The sequence below is a fragment of the Protopterus annectens genome, chromosome 13.part0 (assembly GCF_019279795.1).
Source record: "Protopterus annectens isolate FY-2018-M chromosome 13.part0, PAN1.0, whole genome shotgun sequence".
NCBI lineage: Eukaryota > Metazoa > Chordata > Ceratodontiformes > Protopteridae > Protopterus > Protopterus annectens.
This window is the reverse complement of record NC_056747.1, coordinates 1,187,200,667-1,187,228,404: the sequence shown is the minus strand read 5'-3', so window position 1 is coordinate 1,187,228,404 and position 27,738 is coordinate 1,187,200,667. Positions and strand designations below refer to the sequence as shown.

At 42.2% G+C, this 27,738-nt stretch overlaps 1 protein-coding gene across 9 annotated transcripts in view; it reads left to right on the top strand.

The window, feature by feature from the left end:
- The window catches only part of MAPT (microtubule associated protein tau), a 1,213,302-nt gene that overhangs the window by 614,270 nt on the left and 571,294 nt on the right, over positions 1-27,738 (top strand). For all 9 annotated transcript variants that reach the window (XM_044055189.1, XM_044055186.1, XM_044055188.1 and 6 more), the window contains exon 2: positions 1,027-1,260. In XM_044055189.1, coding sequence (XP_043911124.1) covers positions 1,044-1,260 — 217 coding nt within the window. In that variant the 5' untranslated portion in view covers positions 1,027-1,043. The remainder of the gene's footprint in view (positions 1-1,026; positions 1,261-27,738) is intronic.

The following is a 27,738-nucleotide window of genomic DNA, read 5'->3' as shown; positions in this document are numbered from 1 at the left end:
TTTGCAGGGGGACAAGCCCCCCTGCATTTCCATGTGAGGAGCTGCTCCCCCCATACCACCTGCAAATTATATATACCAACTCCAAAATCGTACCACAGTGAGGAAGTGGATTAATTCTCTGTTCCTCACTGAGCCGCCATCTCCACTAAATATTCCGAACTCAAATACTCGAGCTACACTACCCATGGAATGTAGTATAGTCGATGTATTTGGGTTCGCAAAATTGCCTCTTGGAAAACTGCAAGTCGACATTGTCACTCTTGATCAACTGCAGTACACAAATCTAATTGTAAACTATATATATATATATATATATATATATATATATATATATATTTATATAGAGATATAGATATATATATATATAGATATATATATATATATATATATAGAGATATATATATATATATATATATATACACATATATACAAATACAGACACACACACACACACACACACACTTACATATATACGAGTAGATTTGGTTTATGGATGAAAGTAGAGCTATCCCCAAGCAGTTGTCCTGTAGTGTTTTACAGTTTGGTTGTACAGTTACTTAACATGATGATACTATATAGATGCTTTAATTGTAGTGTTTTACTTCAGAATTAAGGAAGACATGGTACGCACACACACACGCACACCCAACTTACAGATGCATACATTTTTATTTCTTTCCTGCATTTCCATAACAGAGTATGTTATTGATGAAATTCGTGTTTTATTAGAGTGAGGTTTCAGTGGGTTTACATGTAAGAGTTGTTTTTTTTTTGTTTGTTTGTTTCATAGAACATAAGAAAGAATATATAATAGTTTCTTCCATTTCACTTGTTCTGAAAATATAAAATTGCAGTTTAGAAATTGTTCTTGCAAAACTTTGGTAAAATAAACCGGTTTGCTACAAGAGGGATAGATTTATTTCTGTCTTGATCACAGAGTATGATTTTTTTTAAGGCAGTTTTGAAACTTTCTATACTTGGTATTTTTACAGACTAAATAGCAGCATTCATTCTGTTCATTTTCAGACTAATTTTGTGTAAGCATGGCTGAGCAGTACCAAGACTCAGATGGGATCAATGTCCCTAGTGAGAATCAGGCTTATGAAATGAACTCCAAGGTAGCTGGAATAGCAGGCATCCCTGTACAGACAGGCTACTTTCAGCAGGATGAGGACCATACTGCTGATGAAGATGTCAGGGAGAATGGAGTGGAAGAACTGGAATCTATGCATCTTGGAGCAGTTGATGGACCAATGAAAGGTAAGAATAAGCACCAACAATATTTTTCTCATTGAATTAGCTGGTAATGATCTTGACTTTGTTGCAGTGGTATTTAAGTGTGGAAGTTTTACAAGTGGAGTGCTCATAATTGATTTTTATGTCATGCAAAGAAAGAAGAAACTGCTTATTTTTGTGTGGTAATTGGACTTTTTCTTGTTTTGTCATTTGTTTCTGAACTGAGAGTTAAAGAAATGCAGTCCTCTAAACTGCAGACAAATAACATAAACACACTCACACACACACACACACACACACACACACACACACACACACACACACACACACACACACTTTCACAAATAAAAGGTCTAGTAGTTTTTCAAGTGGTATAATTGTTGTGCTTTAATTTGGACTTTGTGAAAAGATGTAATCATTTGAAAGCTACTGTGCCACTAGATAAGATGACTTGGCTGCAGTACGTCCTTGTGCAGTAAACCCATTGCTTATTTGGACAGGGATGCTCTCATTTTGTCTCACAGTTCAAAGTAAGCTGTCACCCGGTTAGGGGTCGCAACAGCAGAACTTTGGTCCGCTAATGAATGGCAGTAGATTTTCACGAACGCCGAGGTGCCAGCTCAGCGTTCAACGAAAGACAGTGTCATTTTTGTAAACAGAATTATCCGTACTAACTTTGATTGGCAGTCTTCACCTACTCTAGGAGAGAAGAGACTGCTTTGCTGTGTTACAAGGAGATACTAGACCAGGCTCTACTGTGACAGTCACTTGGGCCCATTTTAGGAGTAATTCAGATGGGTAGCTGATACATGTAACCACATGAGTATCCGGATAATTTTTTGAGTCTTTGCTTAAGTGGTTTCTGTCATCAGTTGCATGATAAGTGTTGGGACTGGGTCTAAACAAATGAAATAGTTGTATATTGCTGCTGTTTTAGAAAACATCAGTTATTGCTTTCACTTATTTATTCGCCATGGTTTATTACACTTTCCCTCCTTAACTTGGTTCTGAGAATCATGATTTGTGTAGAACAGTGCACATGCTGCTTACGTCACACTCTTTCAAAACAAAGCTACAAGTGAGGTAGTAGGAATTGTAAAACATTGGTAGCTTCACTGTATTTGTGTTCTAAGTGTAAGTCTCTTCTAGGAAGTGAACTATACCAGTAAATGTTATTTATTTAAGATGTGTCATGAGGGATGAATGCTGTTGTGGTGGACTAATAATTGTATTTTCTGTTTTCAGGTCTCTGCTAAGTACAGTTAAGCAGTAAACTAAGACATTCTAGACTAATTGAAAAACTGCTCTGTTCAGTTTCTGATGTGTGTAGCATTAATAAGGGGACTCGCACCACCCTTAACCCTCGCTTCAGTTCAGTTCTTTTAAGTACTGAAATGGGAGTTAAGAAGAATTGTGTTCCCCTCACTATACTGTGGTACACAACAAAGTTCTTTTTTTGTTTGTTTTTGCTTTCCCCACAGCTGAAGACCAGCAGGTCCCAGTGTCTATCATTTGTCCAGTGGATTTACTGAACCTGCTTATCTCTGACCACATTTGGGGCCAGTGAAGAGATCAAGGTATTCTGGGTCAGTATTACACAACTGTTGGAGTCATTTTCCCCTTTATGGCCTAGATCACCCCCACCCCCACCCCCACCCCCCATGCTTGCACATGTGCTGTCCTAGGAACTGGTGTGCAGTAGATCTTGCAGCATATCATTTATGCCTTGGCATAGATGAATCAGTCTGTGCCCTGACAACTTGTAGATAAACCCCTCCACATGTCCATATTCTCCACCAGGGATCAATAGCAGCCGTGGCCTGCCTGAGTACACATGCCTCCCAGCCCTGTCCCTCTCCCATCAAATGAGTAAGCTGACATACGTGTCTCAAGCTCCTCCAGTGCCTGAGCTGCTAATCAAACATGTTTTCTGGTCTGCATGCAGGTGAGTTTTTTTTCTGTGTGACACAGACCTACACTATAAGGTTCTGCTGACAGAGACAAGGAAGATTAAAAGAAAAACAGTGCTACCATGCATTTAGTTAAAATGTTTTGCTCTGAAAATTGAAGCTGCACTTTTCATTTCTTTTTCTTTTGTCGAATTTCAGTATCTTGAGACCAGAAGAGCAAACGTGCAGTTGCATGAAACTGCATATTGTCGAGTGTTAGATTGCTGAATCGGTAGTAGTTGTGGTGTGGGCTATTTTTCCCAGTATGCTGTCTCTTTAAGGTTAAATGGTGTATGGATAGGAAAGGTGGTGGCCAACATGTGGTTATGTTCGGAGGGTCAGGTAGGTTTGAAATTTTTAGGGTTTTGTGTAGGAATGTGATTTGCTTTAACATTTTAGGAAGTTTTAGAAGTTGGTTAGGGTAGGTAGGTATGAGAGTGTGTGTGTGTGTGTGTGTGTGTGTGTGTGTGTGTGTGTGTGTGTGTGTGTGTGTGTGTGTGTGTGTGTAAGTTTAGAAAGTGGTGTTTTTTCTGTGTGTATGTGTGTTTTTCGTGAGAGAGGTATAATATTGTGCAATGAGAGAGTAGGGCGCATTATATTAGGTTTGTCTTTTTTTTTTTTTCCTTCTTGTTAGTGTTACCTTTCACTTGTGTGTAGATAAGTAGCGGTGGTGTGGGGGCAGGGGCTTGCTCCCTTGCTTATTTGTATGGTAGTGGTATGTGTGTTGTTTTTTGTTTTTATTTTGGGGGGGGGCTATTCTTTGTGGATTGTTATTTTCAATGTTATTGCTGTCTTTTTTTTGTGTTTTCATTTTTTGCAGTTTCGGTCTTTTGGTCTTGAGATACTGAAATTCGACATTTCAGTATCTCAAGCTTCTAAAGTGACTATATATATATATATATATATATATATATATATATATATATATATATATATATATATATATATATATATATATTTTTTTTTTTTTTATGGAAGGTGAAGGCTGGAGAGGAAAGTACAGCATTTGTATGTACACAAAACTACTGTAACTGCAATCATTACTAAGAGAAGTGTAATCTTTCCATATTGCTGTGAGAAGCAGACAGAGTAAAGCATTGCAATCCTTTCCTAAACAAAAGTATAGATACATACGTGCACATAGTCACACACACACACACACACACACACACACACACACACACACACACACACACACACACACACACACACACACACACACACAGTCGTCAGTTGCAACTGCTTTATTTACTTCATGCACTTTTGATGTCTGATTAATAACTGAATGAATAAATCCATAACTAATGTCCGCAGTGATGTATTTCAGTTTGCCACTTTGAAATGAATACATTACAATACCCAATACAAACTCACATAAGTGTAAGGCTTTTTTTTTTCAACTGTATTAAGAGTGATAGAAGATTCAATACTTTATGAAACTTTGAAGCAAATGTCACTATCTGTACTGATACTGAAGCCATAACAAATGACCTGGCTGGCAAAGCTATCTCAAATTCTTCTCTCTTGACTCTTGTAACACTGATACTCCCTTTATTACTTTGGACCAGATACTGCAAACTATTTCCAAAACTAAAATTAACAGCTCAGTGGACCTGGACTGTATACCGAGCTACCTTAATGTTAACACAAAGTACATTTTTTTTAATTCTTTTGAAAGGTTCTTTTTGGCTCTCACAGTTGAACAGTTCCCTCCTCATTCACCAGGTCTACCAGATCTGCATTAGCCTCCTCCAGGCTAACCCTAAGCCATGGCTTGGATTGATGGGGAGATTAAGGATCCTAGTACAGCATCATACTGAGGCCAGGAAAGATGTTTTCTTAGGCTGTAACTTTTTCCTGTTACCTGCATTAACCCATACTACCCTTGGGATGGACATACAATGGGGCATGCTGGTGTATTGTCCCATCTCTGCAGTGACTCAGCCAGTGCCCTTTCCTATGTAGGCAGAGCTCCATGTGTATCCCCAGCCTGTGTTAGTGATCTACAACGAGTTGAACTGGAGTGCATGTCTTAACCCCCCCCACCACCACCACCACCACCAAGGACTGGCAGTGCTATCCTCCAGTGCCAGAGCCTCAGATACCTCAGACACTAATCCAGACTGAGTCACCTGGGCCATAGTCATGGCTTTATCACTCTTCTGCATGGCATTGGCTAATAGTACATTATTGTTGAATGCGTCCTTGAAAATTTTAATCAGAGTCTTTCCACAGGGTTGTTGTATCTTTCGGCTTTTCCCGGTTAGGGGTCGCCAATGTGTCTGAATTCTGGAAAACAGCACATGTGGTACCTCTGTGTAAGGGCAGTATTGTAACTGATGCTATAAATTTTTGAACCGTTAGCCTCACTAATATTATCTGTAAACTTGTGGAGCAGATCTTAGTCAGTCTCATTAAAGGTGAAATCAGTAACTTAAAAACACTTATCATTAGTCAGTAGAGTATTGTGAGGATAAGTCTTGTGCGCTGAATTTGAATGATTTTTTTTTTCTTTTTTGAATGTGTGATTGACATTATCGATGGAAGTCATTCTGTCCTTGCTGCTTATCTCAGGCATTCATTACAATTTCCCATGCAGATGTTAGATTTACCAACTTAAACATTAACCTCTGTATTATCAATGGATTTGCTAACTGGCTATTTGATCATACACATAGGGTAAGAGATGGTGTTATCTTTTCATGTAATTGATTAGTCACCATTCAAGTCCCACAGTGCTCTTTGCTTGATCCCCTTCACTTTGGCATCTGCTTCTGTGATGTAAAGAGAAAAGTACTGCTACTGATTCTTCCACAGCCTCTTATATTCCCCAAGAAGGGCTGTGTAGAGTCAACACCTGTTGTTTGATTGTGGCCTTAGGCATAATGCAAAAAATGTAGTAGAGTTGCCTTTGGAAAATAAGTCCTTTTCATTGATTACCACAAAAATTCACACAAGAACCCTCTTAAGGTTGATAAAAGTTGAAGATGTAGGCAGTTTATTCAGCAGTGAGCTTGTACTTTTGCCACTGAGTATCAGTTACAGTAAGGAAATCTTTTCTCATTGACAATTTAGATATCAGCAATGTCCTCAAGATCCAAACATGTCTTAGTATACATATATTCCTCCATTATTGGGCTGATTATTCAGTACATAATGCTGCAGTTGGTATGTTTCATACATAATGCATATATCAAATTAAAAGAACTCAATATTTTCTAACCCAGAAAATCAAAGGGCTAGGCTGCCATAGCAATCCAGATAAATTAAAAAGTCTTTCATGTTTTTTCAATTTCCAGTAGTCGCCGACATGGACCTCTGTCTTACTTTCTCTGTTTACTGCATCTTCTCTACCTCTCAAATCCTGGTAATGTCACTTGCTTGCACTCTCAGCTTACATCATGACATAAAATAGGACTTCTTGGAAGTTTAGATGTAATGCGATCCTATCTCGCCTACATTCATAACTAATGGGCTCGGAGCCGAGAATCAGCTCCAACTTGGCCGATACACTAGCACGAAGTCTCTCATTGGCTGGGCCAACTCCCTTATCCCAGGATGCACCACGCCCAACCCCCCAGGTCTTGTTTGCCGCTTCTGAAGTAACAAAGTGGTCTCGACTTGGCTGTGGCTAAGTACCCTTCTTTTTTGGCCTTTTTGGGTTGTTTTTGCTCGTAGCTTAAATATTTCATAACCAAACAGCTATTTTAATAGCTATCTTCGTCTGTATTACCTTGTGATTGGCTGTGTTTGTTTTTTGGTGTTGTGTGATTCCTTCTGTTTGGCGGGCTAGGCCCGTTTGAGTTAGAGGGCCTTTGCCCTATTTTTTGTCGAGTGTTTTAGTTAGAGCTCTTTCCTCCCTTCCCTTCCTTGTGTTTTGAGTGCTTTGTAGGTCATGTCTGGCAAAGAAAAAGAGCATAAGCCGTCAAGCTTTAAAAAATGTTCGAAATGTGGCTACAGAATGTCTTTAACAGATGGCCATGCCATCTGTGTTTATTGCTTAGGGGCTAAACACTTGCAGGAATCTTGCAGTGTTTGCCATGCTTTTTCCTCTCGTGTACTTCAAGAGAGGAAAAATAAGTTGATTTTGAAAGGGTTATTAAAACCAGCATTTGAGGAAGCTTTATCTTCTTCTCCCTCTTCGAAATCGAAGAAAAAGAAGTCTTCGGCTCCGACAAGTCCGTCAGAGCCGCCGGAAAAAATTACTAAGTCTTTGTCCTCTTCCTCAGCTCCACTGATATTGGAGCCGCAGGATAGGGTATCTATGTCTAGGTCCTCTTCCTCGGCTCCAATGGTCTCGGAGCCACAGGAGAGAAGATCTAAGTCTCGGTCTCCTTCCTCGGCTCCATTGGTCTCGGAGCCGCAGGAGAGAGAATTTCTCTCTGAGTTTTCCTCGGCTCCATTGGTCTCGGAGCCGCAGGTGAGTGTTTCGGCTCCAGGGTCGGTTTCTTCGGCTCCTGAACCGTCGGCGCCGAAGGGGGTCTCAGTGCTAATCAAGTCTTCTTCAGCTCCGATCCTTCTGGAGCCGATTAGGAGTCGACATTCCAGCATTGCCTCGGAGCCGGTTCAAAGAGTTTCTCGCCCCCCCCCCCCCCCCAGTCTGTTTCCTCCAGGTCCTCCAGGCTTTCAGATTCGGATTTGGATAGGGTGGTCCAGAGGCTCCTCCAGTCACCTGTTTTATCTAAATTGTTTTCAGCCCCAGCCCAGCGGCCGGAGCCAACCATTTCGATTTTGTTTCTTCCTCCTCCAACAACCCTGGTGTCGTCGGAGACGGGGTTCACAGAGTCTGGTGAGGTTCCCGAGTCGGTTCCGAGACCCACTGCTTGCCTGTCGGCGCCGTCTTCAGCTCCAACCTTGTCTGTTCTCGGGTTTCCTCAGCCGAGCCCGAGGGGGATTGCTCGGGGCTTCTGGTTTCGGCCCGAGTCTCCCCCTTGGCGCCTCGGCTAGGGGGACCCCGACACCGGTTATGGTCTCGCAGGCGGGCCTTTCATCAGATTCTGGTGGACCCGCCTTCAAGGCTATGAGGAGTGCACTAGACAAATCTCTAGTGACTTCACCTGAGTCTGCGACCCCTTCCCTAGACACGGCGACTAGAGCTTCTGGTGCCCCCCCTGTCTTCGGACGGCGCGGCTCCGAGGCCTGAGGATTCCTCCATGTGTGGTCCCCCTTTTTCCGAGTAGCCTTCAGAGTCTTTGCCTGAAGAGCCCCCCAGGAAAAAGTTGTGCAAGAGGAAGCACATAGACTCCCCAGATGAGTCTGGCACCTCGGACACCGACCTTGATGATGCGGAAGGGTCCCCGAAGTCGTTCTCTGACGATGTCTCATTCTTCGATGTCCTGGAGATCTTGAGACAGAGGGGCAACTGGCCATCCAAAACCCCTTCCGCGGAGGAGTCGGTCTTCCTCAAGGCCTTCGGAGCCCAACCTTCCGCCTCCTGGGTGTCTCCACCCTTCGATGAATTACTGGACCTTATTTGTCGAAGGGTGTGGGAGCACCGTGACTCTTTGGAGCCAGTTCCTTCTCGCCCCAACAAATTTTTATCTGCACCCCCTGGCAAGGAGTTTCTAACCAAGGGAGTCCCAGTGGATGCTATGGTTGTGGCATCTGCCACCCAGCAGGATGTGGCAGAGGCATTTACGTCTATCCATCCTCCTAACAAGGAGTCCAGGAGCGTGGATAGGTACGGGAAGCGTACCCTGACTTCAGCGACCTTTACCCTGCGGTTGCTGAATTATTTCTGTCATTTTACAAGGCTCCAAAGGGATCTCATAAAGGAGTTGGGAGATACCCTGTCGGGTAACGTGCCTGAGGCATTGACGCAGTCTGTCAGCGCCCAACTGTCTACCCTTTTGTCGATTGTTAACTCGTCCATGAGGCTCATATCGTATGCAGTTGAAGGGGCGAGTAGGGCAGCGAGTTCTGGCGTAGCCCTTAGGAGGCAAGCCTGGATGTGCTTGTGTCATTTTGCGGAGGCATTCAAGTCTTCTTTCACAGACGCTCCATTCGATGGGTCCTCTCTCTTTGGACCCAAGGTGAAAGACGCACTCACTAGATACGAGCAGAAGGGTAAGACTTTGTCTGCCATTGGGGCCCATTTTTCGCTCCCTTCGAGACCTTATCCCAAGGTGCAGAGGGGAGGAAAGATGTGGTTCAGAAAGTCCCAAAATTCTTTCCCTGCCCATCATTGTGACCCTCCTTCCAGAGGCAGAGGAGGGGGGAATTATTCTGGAAGACGTCGCCCTAGAGGAGGCGGAGGCCCCAGCAACACAGGAGACCGCGAATCCTTTCGTGGTTCCTCCTTCCACCGTCCCTGAGGGACTGCCCGACTGTGCGTCTCCGGAGCTAGTCGGGGGTCGATTTTCGGAGCATCCAAGGGCCTGGGGTTCCATCACTCAGGATCAGTGGGTTCTTCATATCATCGCAGGAGGTTACACCATTCCCTTTATCCATCCCCCTCCACCATCAAGGAAAATCCCGGACGTGCCACCCAGTCAATGGGATCAAGCAGCCATAGAGGTCGCAAAGCTACTTGGAAAGGGAGTCATCCAGCCAGTCCCCGCAGACCAGACCAGATTAGGAACTTACTCAAAGTTATTTTTGGTGCCAAAAAGAACAGGGGACTTGAGACCCATTCTGGACCTCAGCCACCTAAACCGCTTCGTAAAGAAGTCCAAGTTCCAGATGGTCACGTTGCAATCCATTTTCCCATTGCTGGAAAAAGGAGTATGAATGTGCTCCATCGATCTCAAGGACGCCTATTATCACATCAAGATAAACAGGTCTTCCAGGATACATTTACGCTTCCGCCTAGGAGCCAGTCACTTCCAGTTCCGGGCCCTGCCCTTTGGTCTCACCACAGCCCCCAGGGTGTTTACCAAATGTCTGGCAGTGATGACGGCTCACCTGAGACGTCTGGGATTCCAGGTGTTTCCGTATCTAGATGACTGGCTCCTCACCGCCCCCACCAGGCATCTTCTTATTCAAGCCGTGAGTGCTACCATCGAATTGGGACATCTATTAGGAATTACATTCAACTGGGAAAAGTCTGTATTGCTGCCATCACAGCGTGTTGCCTTTATAGGCGCAGAGCTAGACTCTGTCGAGATGCGAGCATTCCTTCCTACAGAGAGGATAAAGATACTACAGAACCAAGTCCTAGCCTTACTACCCTGCAGCAAAGCCCCAGCCAGAATGGTCCTTCAGCCTTTGGGGTCGATGGCGGCCGCCATTCTTCTGGTCCCTCTGGCAAGATTGCACATGCGAATTCTCCAATGGCTCCTGTCGACCCAGTGGTCGTACCAAGATCTGCCCTTGTCCTACCCGATTCTCATTACGGATATGTGTCGGTGAGATCTTCGTTGCTGGCTCCTCTCCTCCAACTTGAACCAGGGGCGACTCTTCTGCCCCCTCTCCCCCATCACCACAGTGACCATGGACGCCTCTCAGATAGGGTGGGGGGGGCATTATCTGGACAAGACAGTTCAAGGCACGTGGCAGAATTACGAAACCCACTTACACATCAATGTCCTGGAAATGAGGGCAGTGCTTCTAGTATTGCAGGCACTTCACAGCTCTCTTCCCAAGGGTACCATTGCAATCTTCTCAGACAATATGGCGGTAGTATGGTACCTGAACAAGCAGGGAGGAACCAGGTCTTATCCTCTTTGCAGAGAAGCCATGAGAGTTTGGAACTGGGCGATCGCTTCCCAGAGATTTCTAGTGGCAACGCACATTCCGGGGAAGTCCAATGTGATAGCAGACAAGCTGAACAGAGTTATTCTGATGCCTCACGAGTGGTCCCTGATCGATCGAGTAGCGGCTTGGATCTCCGCCAAGTGGGGGTTTCCCTGTTGCAACCTTTTCGCCAGCCCCTGGAACGCGAAGTGCAGCAGTTTCTTCTCCCTGATTCCCCCCCCAGGGGGGGGTCACCCAGGGACGCTCTAGTCCACAATTGGCCCTCCGGTCTGCTCTATGCCTTCCCTCCGGTCCCACTACTGTCAAAGGTGATTCAGAAGGCGATCTGCTTGGGAAGCAACATGATTTTGATCGCACCACACTAGCCCCGCCAGGTTTGGTTTCCTTTCCTTCGGAAGTATGCAGTGAAGGATCCTTGGATTCTGGACCCAGCTTCAGACCTCCTGACTCTTCAGTCAGGTCAGGCCCATCCATCACTGCGAACTCTCAAGCTAACGGCTTGGCTGCTCCACTTCCGACCTGAGTCAGACAGCATATCCTTTCGCCTGAAGTGGTCCGGATTCTGTCTTCCTCTCACAGAGCTTCCACTAAGGAGATATATTCTAATAAATGGAAAAGGTTTGCCGTTTGGGCCTAGCAGCACAACCTTGACCCTCTGACAGCCCCAGTGTCCGCAGTATTAGATTTTTTGGCAACTCTTTTTAGACAGGGTTCCGCTGTGTCCACGCTTAAAGTCCAATTGGCAGCGATTTCTAATTATCATGTTGCCTTTGAGCCTTCACTCATGAGTCATAAGTTGTGTAAGGCCTTTCTTAAGGGAGCTTGGTTGCTTCACCCTCCGGTGTCGCAACCTGTTTTGCCATCGGATTTGAATGTAGTTTTAGGAGCCTTGACATCTCCTCCCTTTGGGCGGCCAAGTGTGAGCAAAAGTTCTTATCTTGGAAGACTGCCTTCTTGGTAGCTATTACTTCAGCCAGAAGAGTTTCGGAGATTCAAGCCCTCTCTGTTAAGCCCCCTTATCTGATCTTTCACAAAGATAGAGTATCTCTAAGACTAAACCCGTCATTTCTTCCAAAAGTTTCTTCTGCTCTTTGTCTGCAGCAATCTATAGAGCTACCAGTTTCTTTCCAAAATTTTCCAACAAGGCAGAATACAGACTTCATCAGTTGGATGTGCATAGACAACTGAGGTTTTACTTGGATAGGACACAGCAGCAGAGGAAATCGAACCAGTTGTTTGTGGCCTTTGCAGATAACAGGATTGGCAAAGCAGTAACTAAGACCACTATTGCTAGGTGGATTAGGGATTGTGTTTCATTTATTTATACATCAACAGGAAGGGACCTTCCATTTCCAGTTAAAGCGCATTCTGCTAGGGCTATGGCTACTTCAGTGGCCTTCCACGCCAGACTGTCGGTGGATGAGATATGTGCAGCGGCCACTTGGGCTTCTCCACATACTTTTATTTCTCATTACAAGCTGGACGTGGCCTCTAGAGGTCGGGCGTCCTTTGGTTCCACAGTGCTCAGGAGTGTTTTCCAGTGAGCCTCCCAGGATCTAGGTGCTAGGGACGCTGTCCCATCAGTTATGTATGTAGGCGAGATAGGATCACATTACATCTTTTAGTTATGTACTTACCATAACGATAGATGTATGTGATCCATCTCGCCTACATTCGTACGTACCCGCCCTCCTTCCCCCTACCTGTTGGATCTGGAGGAAACACTATTGTACAGTTGGAGTGGCTCTTGTGAGTGAGTTGTTGTGGGGCAAACAAGATCTGGGGGTTTGGGCGTGGTGCATCCTGGGATAAGGGGGTTGGCCCAGCCAGTGAGAGACTTTGTGCTAGTGTATCGGCCGAGTCGGAGCCGATTCTCGGCTCCGAGCCCATCAGTTATGAATGTAGGGACATTCACATAAGGGATTCACTACACAGATTTACTGGATTTTTTTTAGCCTCAGTACTGAGTAAGAGGTGTAGGTAAACTGTTGGTGATGCACCAAAAGTAAAAATAAATACTGGTCATACACCAGGAGTGTAAATAAACAAAACATCTATCTACCACTTGTACCAGATACATCAGAGCCTTCAGAGGTGCACTGATAGGATAAATATCACATATATGCAGTCTGCCGTCTGATCCAAGAACTATTGGTTTAGAAGGTTTAGGGACCAGATTTTGCAATGAATGACTAACTTACAAATCATAAACCAAGTTTTGTAACCCTAAAGTATAAACAATTTCATGTGTCATATAAACCTGACCTCCTACCTATTTCATTTATCACATTTTTTTTTTCTTTTAACAATGTTGCTGTTCATCATTTTGATCACTGTTGCAATAGATTTAGCTATATGGATTATATCCTACCAAGGATAAGCTTCAGGGAACCTTACACGCTCTTAAACTGTCAGGCAGTTTGGCTGAGGTTACTGAAAACACAGATTTGAGCTCCAAGCTCTTCAGAACTTTCACACTACCACTTTCTAGGATTCTGCTGTCCCTTTGCTGGCAGATAAGTTCACTTTGGGGGGAAACTTTCCATTTCTTAAAAAAAATATTGTTTTAATATACTTTCTTTCTTATAAAGGCAGGAGTTTGTGTTTTAGTGGACTGTCATGAAACCTAACTGTACTTTTAAATGTGAGTGTTCCTTTTACTTGTCAGTTTAAAAGTAGTTAAAACCATTTTTTTTCTGTGGAGAAACCACATTTATTTTACTTTTTGGGGGCTGGCAAGGTGTATTAAAATGCTTTTTTTTGCTGTGTTTTTTGTGGAGAAATGTGACTTTTAACAATTTTAAATTTTTACTGGCCTTTGTTGCTTGTTTTACCCGAGAAAAGGGGCACTATTTTCAGCTTGACCATGGAGCAAACTACCAGTCTTATTGCAAGGTTAAGTTAAGGAAACACCCTTTGCCACCACAGTAGGCAAGCAGTTTGCTTCAGCTGCAGGTGAGTGATTACTGTGGCCAAAGCTGGTCTCTCTTTTACCCTGGATCACTCTAGTGTAGCACCCACAGGCACAATGGACCAGGGGTTAACCACATCCTCTGCAGCTTTTAGGGTCCCCTCAGTGGAAATGGAGAACCACTGTTATCACCCCTGGGAGAGGGAACAGGGAAGGCTTCCCTGTTTAATCAGAATGTTGTGCCTATCCCTGACGAAATTGCTGCTGCTATTAACAACTGTGTTTGCCCCATTTTTATTGTAAAAAACAAAAAAAAAAAAACGGAAAACTAAACATGTTTCTGCTTCTCCTCAAATTTCTCATTTCTCTAGACAGGAGTGGTTTACTAAATTAGATCCAGGTTATTGATCTTTCTTACAAGCTGTTTTCTGGTAGAAGAAAGAGAGAATCCTGTTTCCCTGAAGACATTCAAGATTCTGAATCTGGATGGGAAGATGAAGGGACATTTGCAGAGTTTTCTTCTCAGGTTTCTGATTCAGACTTAGAGTAGAACACAGTGTGTGGTTCTCCCAGTGGAGGGTTCTCTATCTCTGAAATTATTTCCAGAATGTATCAGTGTTTTCAGTGGTAGAGCACTGAGTTTTCTTAGTCCCTCAGAAAATGCTATGAGCTGTTACAGTTTTCCTGCCAGCCAGCCTACTACCCCTAAATGGGCAGATAGATTGTATAAAGTTCCTCAGTCTTTTACGTTTTTATTCACTCATCCTAAACCTGATCTTGCAGCTATAGCTTTAGTTAATCCTGCTGCTGCTAAACATTTAGTTAGTTCCAATCCTACTCTTTCTGATAAGGATGAGAAAATACTTGGTATATATGTGGAAGAAAGTTTATGCTGCTGCAGGTTTGATTTTCGGAATTTTGAATTGTCAGGCTCATATGTTAAAGTTTATTTTGACTGACTGTGAAAGTATGAGAAATATTTTGTCTGTAGTTTCTTGTGAGGAAAAATCTGCTTTAAATGGTTTAGTTTCTTTAGTTTTCATTTTACAAGCCACAACTCATTGTTTAAAGTTTGTCTGTACGACTTTGTTGATACTTCTTCCAGCGCTATGGCCACTGGTACTGTTTTGAAGAGGCTTGCATGGCTGTGTTCGCAGATCCTCCCAGATTATGTGATAAATGAAATTTTAAATACTCCTTTGGATACAAATTTAGTTTTGGTCCCTTTGTTGCAAAGGTTATCATAAAGTGTGATGATAGGGGTAAGCTGATTCAGGGACTCTGTACGATTTTTTTACATAATCAGGTCTTCGCCTTACTCTTTGCACTATCTACTGTACCAAGAGTGTTAGCAAGGTGTCTAGCTCCAGTTATAGCTCATAGCAGGCTGCAGGTTGTCCACATTTCCCCATATTTAGATGACTTGCTTGTCTTTGCAGAATCTTTTTTAAAGTGTCAGGAATCTCTCACTTGGATGAGTGATCTCTTACACAAGCTGAGATTCCAAGAAAACATTCAAAAGTCTTTTTTGACTCTTATCAGACAGGATTGTGACCATGGGGTGTCTGTTAGACACCTCAGTTCAAAGAACTTTTCTTCCACTAGTCTACTCCTAGACATGTTTATAGGGTTTTCTACTCAAACTTCAGTCAATGCGAAGGATTACCTCAGGATTTTGGGTCCTATGGCATCTATGATTTTCATGATACCCCCTGGCAAGACTCGACATGAGAAAGATACAGTGGTATCTGAAGTCTCTTTGGTCGTAGCACCAGCACCAATTATCTTTTCAAATCCCAATTCTGGGATTTGTCAGAAGAGAAATCACTTGGTGGAGGCAGCAAATATTACTAAATCCAGGTCTCCCCTTCTCCCCTCCTGCTCCAATGCAGTCACTCACCACAAATGCTTCTGACCTGGTTGGGGAGCAGTTTCAGGAGGGATAAAAGTGCAAGGTGTCTGGAACAACAAAGATGGAATCAAGCATATAAATATGTGCTCTAATCAAGGCACTCAACTCCCTGAATCATCTTTGGTCCTCTGGATGTCTTCAAGTTGTTACAGACAGTACCACTTCATGTGGTACATCAACAAGCAAGGGGGGTACAAGGTCTTCCTCTTTTGCAGACTAGCTGCGGTAGTTTGGGAAACAGCTTCAGCACACTGTCACTCTACTGGTATCCTTCTACACCCCATGAGAATAAAATTGTGTGGCAGACAAGCTGAGTAGGATAAAGGCAAAAACCTACGAATGAAAACTGGATCAGGTGGTCTTCCAAGATTTGGTCTGTCTGTGGGTAGTAATTCAAGTAGACCTCTTTGCCTCCTCTCTGAACAATCAGATGGAGAAATTCTGCTTCAGGACCCCCATGCAGGAAGGCCTGGAAGACAGATGCCTTTTCGTTCCCTTGGTTAGAAATGTTGCTGTATACTTTTCCACAATTTTACTAATGGCTGGGATACTTCTGAAGATTCAGAAGGAATCCCCTAAGATTATTGTGGTGACTCCATTCTGGTCCAGGCAACTGGGACTCTCTCTTCTTTTGGAAATGGCCAGGGACAATTGCTACAACCTTTCTCACAGATTCTACTCACACAAAGAACAAGGACGTTTGATACAACCCCAGTCGACATCAGTTGACTGCCTGGATGACAGGGTCTTAACTCCCTTTTGGCACCTGTTTACTGATGGCATGCTGCAGGCACTAATGCAGGTAAGAAAGCCTGCAAATAGAAAATCATATATCAGCAAATGGAAAGGATTTTATAGTTGGTGTCAACAATATAACTAGCATCTATTCAGGGCTAGTTGTTCCCTGGTTTTACAGTATTTGTGTGAGTTACTATACTTTGGTCTTTCTACTCATCCATCAAGGTTAATTTTTCAGCCATTTCAGCATGTTTGCCCGTGAATCCTACTCTTTCAATGCAGTCTTATGTCAAAATGTTTTGGGGTTTTGCATAAATGACCTCTAAGAAAACTGGCAAGTCCTTCTTGGGATCTTAGTTTTGTGTTAGAGAAGCTAAAACTTGCTCCATTTGTATCAGCTAATCTGCCTAATTTGGCGTTGTTAACATGGAAGACTGTTTTGTTGATTGCTCTGACCTCTGCAAGGTCATATAGTGAATGAGCCTTCTCATTTTCCACAGAGTAAGGGTTTCTTTGGTTCATAGGTTGGTACTAGGCTATCGGCCCTAGGGCCTATGCAAGCCTAGCCATAACAATTCCCTTGATATTTCTTCCCACAATATTTACTTCTCTGGACCCCTGTCTAGCCGGGTGACTGACATGATCCTCGGGGTGAATTTCCTATCTCCCATCCAATCATCAAGGTTCCTTTTGAAGAGGGCCAATGAGGCGCTCTGCTTGACATGTATGGACAGTCTATTCCAGTGTATGGAAAGTCTCTGGGTCAGGAACCTATCCCTCCAGCATGTTTTGTTCATTGTGATGACAAGGTTTAGATCCCTGGAGTGTGTGGCTCTGAGGTATTGGGATTTCTTTAAGAGGAGCATGTCCAACAGCTCAGGGTTTGACATGGCCTTGTATGTTAAGCAGAGATCGCCTCTGAGTAGACGATATGCCACAGAGTATAGCTGGAGTTTGTATAGACGGTCAGCATATGGCATCTGCTTTAGGCCTGTGATTCTTTTTAGTGAGGCATTTCTGTGGCCTTTCCAGCTGTTGCAGATGTCTTGTGAGGTACATACCAAATGGGGCATTATACTCTATAATGGGTCTAATGAGAGATGAGTACAGTGGGACAATGACCTCCTTTTTTCTGAATGAAAAGCCCTTAGTGATGAGGTGTGCCACATAGAAGGATTTCCTGACTGTTGTGGCGATGTGGTTATCGAAAGTGAGGCCACTGTCCACCTGTGTCTCTTAGTCTGTCATCACACTTTCGATGTTTAGTGTCCTGCCACCTGTGGTAATTCATGGGTACATGTTTTTTTCCAAAGGGGATAACTATACATTTCTTGGCATTAAGCTTGAACACATGGGAACTAATCTTTCTTTTATGCCTAAAGTGGTATCTAAGTTTACTTGAAGCTAAGCTATCCATGTCTCTGTTTTCTTTCCTGAACCTAAAATGAGATTGAAAGGATACTTCATGCTTTGGATGTCCACAAACAACTCATGTACTATCTTAACAGAGCAAAATCTTTCAGATCTTTGGATCAGTTATTCATTTCTTATGAAGGTAAGAAGAAGGGATAACCTGTGACAAAACAGACTATTTCCAGATGGTAGTTCTTTTGTTATAGTTACCATAACAAAACTATTCAAGGCAGGGTAAAGTGTCTCTCTGCCATGGTCTTGCCTTTATCTGTGGCTTTTTGGAAAGGGTTGGATTCTAGAAGAATTTTAGAGGAAGCAACTTGGTCCTCTATCCATACTTTTACTAAGCACTACAAGTTGATTACTTCTCTAGATCTAGATCAGGCTTTGCTAGGACCAGTCTTCAGGGGCTCCTGGACTCTTCCTCTTCCACCTCCCAAAAGTAAGGTTGGTTAATCTACCCATATAAGTAGGGCTGTTGCAGCAGTGATAAATATGATGAGCATAGTACAGTTGTGTAAGTAAGCTTACCGTAATAGTAAATGTTTGAATGAACACTGCTTCAGTAGCCACTCCCTCCCTACCAACATAGACCTTTTTTGTTTTTTAAATATGCCAGGGTGTGCATATATGTATGTGTGTTTTTTATATATATGTATATATATATATATATATATATATATATATATATATATATACATATATATACACACACACACACACACACACACACACACACACACACACACACACACACACACACACAAAACTGTTTACTTACCCTTGGAAAATCGGGTTTCTGAAATTAAGGTATTTAGGAGTAGACCCATTAAAATAATATTTCTGCCATGTTTGACTGTCACTTTTAAGTATTTTAGTTCTTACAGATTTATTTTTGTTATTGTTTTTCTTATAGCTCAATATGCTGAGCATAATTCTTTTACATCATTCTAAATTTCTTTTTTAAGAAGCGTGTTTCTCTTTCTGAACAGTCACTGTTATTAATGTGTTCCCAATTAATTGTCTAAATTCTTCTGTAATTTGTATTCATTATTTTGCCTATTTGCCCTGGATCATGGCTGAAAGTGGCCTTGGACCAGTCTACGTACCTGGTTAACAAGTGTAAATAAATAATTAAAATGTACACACGCAGACACACACACACACACACACACACACACACACACACACACACACACACACACACACACAAAGAAACATGTTGTCTGTATAGTGGGTATTTTGCTATGCAGTATTGCTGCCAGAGTAGCAGTAGCTGTATTATATGGGCAGTATAGTGGAAAACAGGTACACTAGTGCATTCGCAGGGTAGCTGAGAATCACAAGCTGTGCTTCTATTGTAGTACAGTGACCTGTGTTCTACTAGTGTCCCATTGCACCTGTGATGTAACACAGTGTCTTTTGGCAGGCTTAATGTGTAATACAGCTACCTCTTAATTGCCGTAGCGCTTATTCATACTGTACAGATCATTTGTATATGTAGCACACTAGCAACCTGATCAATGCTGAGTAGTGTATTCATTTTGTAGCCCTACTATATTCACCTTTGAATCATGGGCTTATATTTTCCCCGCATTTTCTCTGTGTATTGGCCTTACACAGTGTGAGCCATATCTCTGAATCACATCCACAAGTATCATAAAAGCAAAGCTACTTTGAACACATATAGAAAAACTACAAAAATTTACAATTTATTTCCAAAATTAAATGAAACATATGTGATATCTTTACTTTCCTGGTAACCAGACTAGGTTTCCTAATTGTATTCTGTATAATGGCCCCTCTGTAGGAATGTTGCCCCTTACTGTAATGGTGTAATTCCCTGCTAGGGGTAAAAAATGGGCAGAGTCCAATTACTGGGGGGAGGGGGGCTTGATGGTTGGTAGGGAAGGGAGAAAAAAGAGGTCTATATTAGATACTCAAATGTTTGAAAGTTCGACTACCGTATGGTCGACACTATATGATCAAACTTGCAAAAGTTTGAATATCTAATAAAAATAAATAAATTACACAAAACACCTACCTGAACGCTCTAAGCAGGGGGGCAAGCCCTCCTGCACCCCCCACTCGTTAAATATACCAACTCCGAGATCGCACTACGGTGCATTAAAGGGAAATCTTCCCATTCCGCTCTGCACGGAGATCTCTGTTTTTTTGTCTGTCTGTCCTTCTGTCTTTGCGTGTGAGAGCTAAATGAGGAGTGAGGTACATTGACCAAGGTTACAGCTGTGATCAAAGGTATAGTGCACTGGAACTGCACAAGGCATCAGAGGCAAGAACTTGTACATAACAGGATGAGGGGTTTGGCCGTAGGACAGCCTAGTGAGGAGTATAAACAAAAGATCAAACTAAATGCCTAGTGATTATGGAAAAAGAGTGGGTGTGGGGAAAGTGAGAATTCTTTTAATGTAAAATTTATCCGGGAGGATTCAGAAAAGAGGAGAAACATATGATTTTCACAAACTTTTATTTGCAATAAAGTTTTAAACTTTATAGACAAAATTACAAAATGTAAGAAAAAAAAGTATCTCTATTCAGCTGTGTTAATTACCAATAACTTTTTAAGGGAAGCATCGTAATCTTGAATGTTAAGTTTATTGAAGTTGGCTTGCATCAGATTATTTTATAATGACATTTCCATTTCATTTGTAAAGGAAAGATGTATCTTTTTTAAGTTTTATCATGATATCATCCTACTTCTTCCTCTTTCTCAACATTTTGGTAATTTCCCTCCAGTCAGGCTACTATGTGTGTGTGTCTGTGTGTCTATAGCTATCTATATTTATGTGTGTATGTATATATGTATGTATATATATATATATATATATATATATATATATATATATATATATATATATATATGTGTGTGTGTGTGTGTGTGAATATATATATATATATATATATATATATATATATATATATATATATATATATATATATATACACAATTGGATGTGCTCGACAGATCTTCAGGATGCGTATTATCATATAAAAATGAACAGGCAATCCAGAAGGTTCTTATGCTTCCGGCTGGGAACCAGTCATTACCAGTTCAGGGTTCTGCCTTTTGGTCTCACCACAGCCTCCAGGATGTTTACCAAATGCAAGACAGTAGTAGCAGCTCACTTGAGACTGCAGGGATTCCAAGTGTTTCCATACTTAGATGACTGACTCATCTTCACCCTGACCAGGCGTTAGCCCATTATGGCGAGAGAAAAAGTGATCCAGACATGTGCCCTTCTAGGAATAACCATAAACTACAAAAATTCTCATCTAGAACCAAGTCAAATTCTAGAGTTCATAGGAGCATGATCAACACAAAATCATCTGTAGCCTCACTTTCTCTCTGCAGAGTTTAGACAATAAGAAGACAAGTGAAAAATATAGTTTGCAGTACCAGAATCTCAGCCTGCTTGGTCCTTCAGGCTTTGGGATCAATGGCGGCAGCAAAAACATTACTATCCTTAGCCAGATTTCATATGAGTATTCTTCAATGGATGCTGGTCTCACAATGGTCAATACTTCATCTTCCTTTATCTGCTCTGATACGAATCACCAATATATGCAAGTGGGATCTTACGTCTTGGATTCAGTCAGAACAACTTCTACAAGGCCATTTATTCATCCCCTCTCAGCCCAAGGCCATTGTGACCATGGATGCTTCCCAGCTGGGGTGGGGAGTGGGGGGGCATTACCTGGGAAAGACAGCCCAAAGCACATGGTCCCCTGAGGAGTCCAATTTGCATGTTCTAGTGTTGAGAGCAGTGCTTTTAGTGTTGCAGACCTTTCAGAATGCCCTCCCATCAGGAATGATTGTGATTCAAAGTGGTTTGGTACATCAACAAATAAGGAGGAACCAGATCTTACCCCCTGTATCATGAATCACTCAGGTAATGGCAATGGGTGATCTCTTCCAACCGTTTTCTTATAACAAAGCACATTCTGGGGAAGTCCAGAGTGTTAACAGACAAACTGAGCAGATAAATCCTATGACCTCATGAGTGATCCCTCTACGAGAATGTAGCAGAACTGATTTTCTGACAGAGAAGCCAGCCTTGCTGCAGTTGCGTTGCACCTTCCATGAACAACAAGTCCAGCAGCTACTTTGCCCTAACCCCCCCCCCCCCCAGGGGGAATCACAGAAGGATGCTGTTCTGTATGATTGTCCCCCCGATCTGCTTTATGCTTATCCCTCAGTTCCTTTGATCCTAAATTTCCAATTCCTTTGATCTCAAAGTTCCTACAGAAAACTGCCTGGTTGAAGAGCAAAGTCATCTTTCCTCTGCCCTCTTTATTGATCTCTCTAAAGCCTTTGACATGGTAATACATCAACTACTCATAAACACACTTAGAACCTTTTCCCTACATAATCTGACTATCCAGTGGTTTCAGTCTTACCTAAATGATAAGCAACAGGCTGTCCTATGGCAGGACAAGTTATCAACCCTTCTTGTCATTACCATTGATGTTCCCCAGGGCTCTATATTTCGATCTTTCCTATTTTCGATCTTTATTAATGACCTGCATACAGTAATTCCGCATGCAACCTGTATCCAATACGCTGACGATTCCACTTTAATTTGCTCGGCCATCTCCCCCTCTGATCTACAGACTTTAACCCAAAATGTTTTTAATACAGTTGAAAACTGGCTCCTTAACCATTGACTCTTATGAAATCCTAAGAAAACAAATCTGCTACTATTCTGTCCAACCCGTAGGTCCTCCTCACTTACCTTTACTGTTAAGTCAAACAACGGCATCATCATATCACCTGATCCCTCTACTAAACTATTGGAGTAATAATTGATAATAACCTTAAGTTCGATATGCATATTAACCAAACTATAAAAGCAGTCAGTAAAAAACTTGGCTCACTATACAGGATTAAACCCTTCCTAACTCCACTAGCCAGGAATGTTATTGCCCGCACTCATTTACTCTCTTCCCTCCTTTATGCCTCCCCCGTATTCACAAACTTGAGTAAAAATGACCTTAACAAACTATCAAGCTCCTATAATAACACTGCTAGATTTGCCATTGGACCTGCATACAGAACTTACCACTGTCATAACTTAAGTCATTTAGGGTGGTTTGAATTGCCTAACCAACTTCAGTACAACCAAATTTTAATTGCACATAAGATTCTTTACCAACCTGAAAACACACCCATGCTGAATACCCTTATCACCCCCTACAGTAACCTCAAGACCCAACGCTCATCCAACAGGCTACTAGTACAAACAGTTAAAACCAACAACTCAGCTGGTGACTCCTTGACCTGGAACTCACTGCCTACCGATCTTACTTAGGTTTCCTCAATAACCCAATTCAAAAATAACCTTAAACAGTACTTTAAAACACGGTGGCTATGTCCCTGTTATTACCCGGACTAACTGTTAACCTATATCCCTAGGTATAAGTATACTTTTTGCTTCACTTAGACTGTTACTGTTAGTCCATGAACTGTGTATGCTTTAACATGTCAGACTATATGTCTTGCTAAATGTTCATTGTACTGAAATACTGAGATGAATTTGCTATCTGTATCTATCATGTGTATATGTAATAACTTTCTATTTTATGTCTTGGGGCTTTTCTCCCTGGGCCTCTGCTGAAAATGGACATATATGCAGTCGGACTAGCCCGATCAACAAATGTAAAATAAATAAAATAAAATAAATAAATCTTCATTGCACCATATTGGCCTCAACAGATTTAGTTCCCCTTCCAGTAGCCTCATTTAATTCATCAACCCTAGATCCTGGAGCCAACTCCATCCAGACCTCCCCAATCTCAAGCTGACAGCTTGTTTTCTCCATTTTCATTAATAGCCAGACAACTTATGCTCTCTTCATCTGTCCGCCAGATTTTGTTATCTTCCCTTAAATCATCTACAGAGAAACATTATGCTAGTAAATGGAAAAGATTTGCACACTGTGCACTTCAAAATCTCGTGGAATCCTTTACTGCCCCAATTCATAGCATTCTTGAATTTTTGATGCTATTTTTTAATCAAGGAGCCAGTTCTTCAACCGTTAAAGTTCAGTTGGCCACAATTTCTAATTTTCATATTGACTTTGATGGTTCCTCACTTGCTTCTCATGAACTTTGTAAAACCTTTTTATGAGGCACACCTGTTAAGACCTCCATTTAAAGACCGTACTCTTCCATAGGATCTAAATCTGGTACTGCAAGCTTAGGCCCATACATCCTTTGAACCTGCACATGACAGTGATCTTAAATTTCTTTCTTGGAAAACTTTGTTTTTGGTGGCCATTACTTCTGCCAGATGAATTTCAGAAATTCAAGCCTTATCTGTGAAGCCTGTATATCTAATTTTTCATGAACATAGAATTATATTACGAACTAATGCATCTAACAATCCAACATAGGTATCTCTTCCTCTACTCTACACTGGTTTTCCAACTACCTCTCAGACAGGCAACAATCTACAAAATGACTAAACTCCTTCTCTCCTTTCCTTAACACCTCCATAGGTGTTCCCCAAGGGTCCATCTTAGGCCCACTACTTTTCAGCATTTCATCAATGACTTCCACTCCAGTCTCACTCAAGAAACAGTCATCCAATACGCAGACGAGTCTAGTATCATCTTTACCGCCAACTCTCCACATGAACTTCAAAAACTTACACAAGCAGCCCTAAGGTCCACCGAAATATGGATGGCTAACAACCATTTAGCATTAAATCCCAAAAAAACTAAACTAGTTCTATTTACCCGTAAGAAATCCTGCACCATAAGCACAGATACTTTCACTATCCTCTCCCATGACAACACCTCTATAGAGGTTGTCTCACATAGTAAACTTTTAGGTGTTACCATTGACCAACACCTATCCTTCGACATGCACATTCACAACATTAAAAAAGCACACCAGAAAATGGGCATGCTATATCGACACAAAGCATTCCTCAATTACTCTTCCAAACTAGCCATTGCCTTCTCTTTCCTGCTAACTTCTTCTCTATGGCACTCCTCTTTTCACCAATATTCAGAACAGTCTTAAATCCAAACTACACTCATGCTATAACAAAATAGCTAAATTTGTTACCAATGGAAAGCCCTTATCTCACTACTGCACCTCTCTTAGACTACTGAACTGGCTAGAACTTCCTCACCACCTCACGTATATTCAACTAACTACTGCCCATAAACTAATAAACAATCCATCCAGTTACCCAGCCCTTTCAAACCTATTTACTCCATACCACCCTAATAGGCCTCTCTGCTCAGAAAAACAAACACTCCTACAGGTAGATAAACACAGTCTCACCGCTGGACAATGGCTCCACTCCTTCGCCACTGCTAAACTATGGAACTCTCTCCCACCATCTCTTAGAGCTACTAGCAATAAAACTGTCTTCAAAAAATCCCTGAAACATCATCTCTCCTCCCACTGGCAATGCCCCTGTGCTAACTCCACACAACCCATAACCTGACCTCTGTCTCTTCCCTTTCACTTCTCCACCTTTCCCTCCTTTCTCTCCTCTCCACCTCCAGTACCGTCACCATTATCTTCTGAACAAATGAACAGTTGTCTATACGCTTTACAAATGTATGGTGACTGTCAGTCTAATCTGCAGCTACTGTGGTATATACTGTTATCAAATTTTATATGGTGCATTGTTAACTGATCTTTAGAAGTTTAGTCTGACAGCTTATGTTTTATCACTGTAAATGCAATCTTGTCTCTAACACATTGTAAGCATTGTATTGTTACTGTGATTTATCAAACTGTATGTATTTGTATCTCTATGGAGCTTTTCTCCCCGGGCCTCCACTGAAAATGGGCACTTTTTGGCTACTTTTTGGCCCAGTGGATCTTCCCGGTCAACAAATGCAATAAATAAATAAATAAATACATTTTTTTTTGCTAATAGTATCAGACTCTAATATTAACCTGTCCATCAGTTTATCAGTTTTCTTTCAAAATTATTCAAACAAGGGCAAGTATTTACTAGATTTATTGGATGTTCATAGGTAACTGCTTTTCTGTTTACATAGAACAAAGGACATCAGAACTACAGATCAGTTATTTGTTTAATTTGCTGATTGAAACTGGGTAAACTAGTGTCCAGATGGCTTACTGGCTGCATCTCTTGTTTACAACAAATTGGATATCCCTTTACCAAAGCAAATACATGCTAATTCAACCAGGTCCATAGCAACTTCTTCAGTTTTTCATTTAAGACCTTTCATGGATGAAATATGTGCAGCAGCAACTTGGGCTTCCACCCATACCTTTCACTCATTTCAAATTGGATTTGTTATCTAGAGGTAGAGCTCAGTGGTGCTTAGGAATATCCTTCCTTGAGTCCACCCTGGGATTTAGGTAGCTCGGGACTCTGTCCCATCAGTTGATGACAGAATGAAAATTGACAGCATTCGATAAAGAAGTTATGTACTCACCATAACGTTCCATTTGTGTTGTCCATATTCATTCCTCCTCAGCTCTCCACCCACCAACCCCATCCTTTTGTTTTTTTCTGGAAGAGTGAGTGGATATGAAAAATTTTGTATACTCCAAGCGGTATAAAGCTCCAGATATAGCCTTGTCTACCTTTTTTCTATGTTTACATTTATGTTTATTTGTATAAGAATTATTTCTTTATCCTATAGCCAGCAGCCAAGATCTGAGATAACTGAGTTTGATGCATTCTGGGTAAGGGAGAAGCTTGAGAGTTCTATGTTGCCACAAGCTTTTGCAGAGATCCAAAGGTTTGGATCTGAACTCCATCAGAGGAGGAAGAATGAAATGGACAACACAGATGGAACGTTATGGTGAGTACATAGCTTCTTTTTCCTCACTAAAAATCTCAGTTACTAGCTCACTTACTAGCTCCTTACAGTATCCAAAGTGTCTGAAAGCCCAGTAGTATCAGATCTGAAGTTCTTGTTTTCATTTGATCTTCAACCTGGGGGACCCTGCGGATCTGACTCAGCCACATACTTCAGCTTTGGATCTAACCTCCAAGCTCCTCCCCTACCCATAATGCCCCTGTCTCCCTCTTCCCCCCAAATCTTGTTTGCTGTGTGTTCAAACACCAGCATGATCCTATAGCTCCGAGTTACCTCAGTGGGTAAGTGACAGTTTTTTGGTCCTTTCATCTCTTCCTACTCCCTTTCTAACAGTTTTTTTTTCTCACAAAGAAATAGCAGCTCCAGGGATCAGTTTTTTTTTCTCCCTACCCCTTCTTTGTGCTCAGGCATCGGTTCTGTGTTTAGTAAAAAAAAGAAAGAAAGAAAGAAACCTCTGTGCTTCTGTTTTCTCTCTGTCACTTCTCCCACTCCTGTTAGTGAGCATGTGTGTGTGTGTATGTGTGTGTGTGTGTGTGTGTGTGTGTGTGTGTGTGTGTGTGTGTGTGTGTGTGTGTGTGTGTGTGTGTGTGTGTCTGTTTCCTGTAGCCATGGCAGAGACTTCAAAGCCGGGCTTTAGGAAATGCGCAGTGTGGCCATAAACTACCCCCTTCGGATGGCCACTATCTATGTGTAGTATGTTTGGGTGTTCCACACCTAGACACCTCCTGTTCGATCTGCACAGCTTCAACACCTGCACATTGATTGACAGGACGAATAAGCTAATTCTAAAAGGCCTCCTTCCCCCTCCTTCTTCCGAGGCCTCCACTTCATATTCCTCTGCCCCAGCCTCTGGGACTCAGTCTCCAGCCAGGAAAGCCAGGGATGGGGAGAAGCACTGCCATAAGGAGTGGGACCGGCCTAGAAAGCGGTCTTCTGATCACTCTTCCTCAGCCAAGTCCCCAGCCAAAACCCGCCTGGATCCAAGCTCGGGCACTCCTCGGCTTTGGTCACCTCGGTTCTCGCTGGAGCCGGACGTCACTTGGG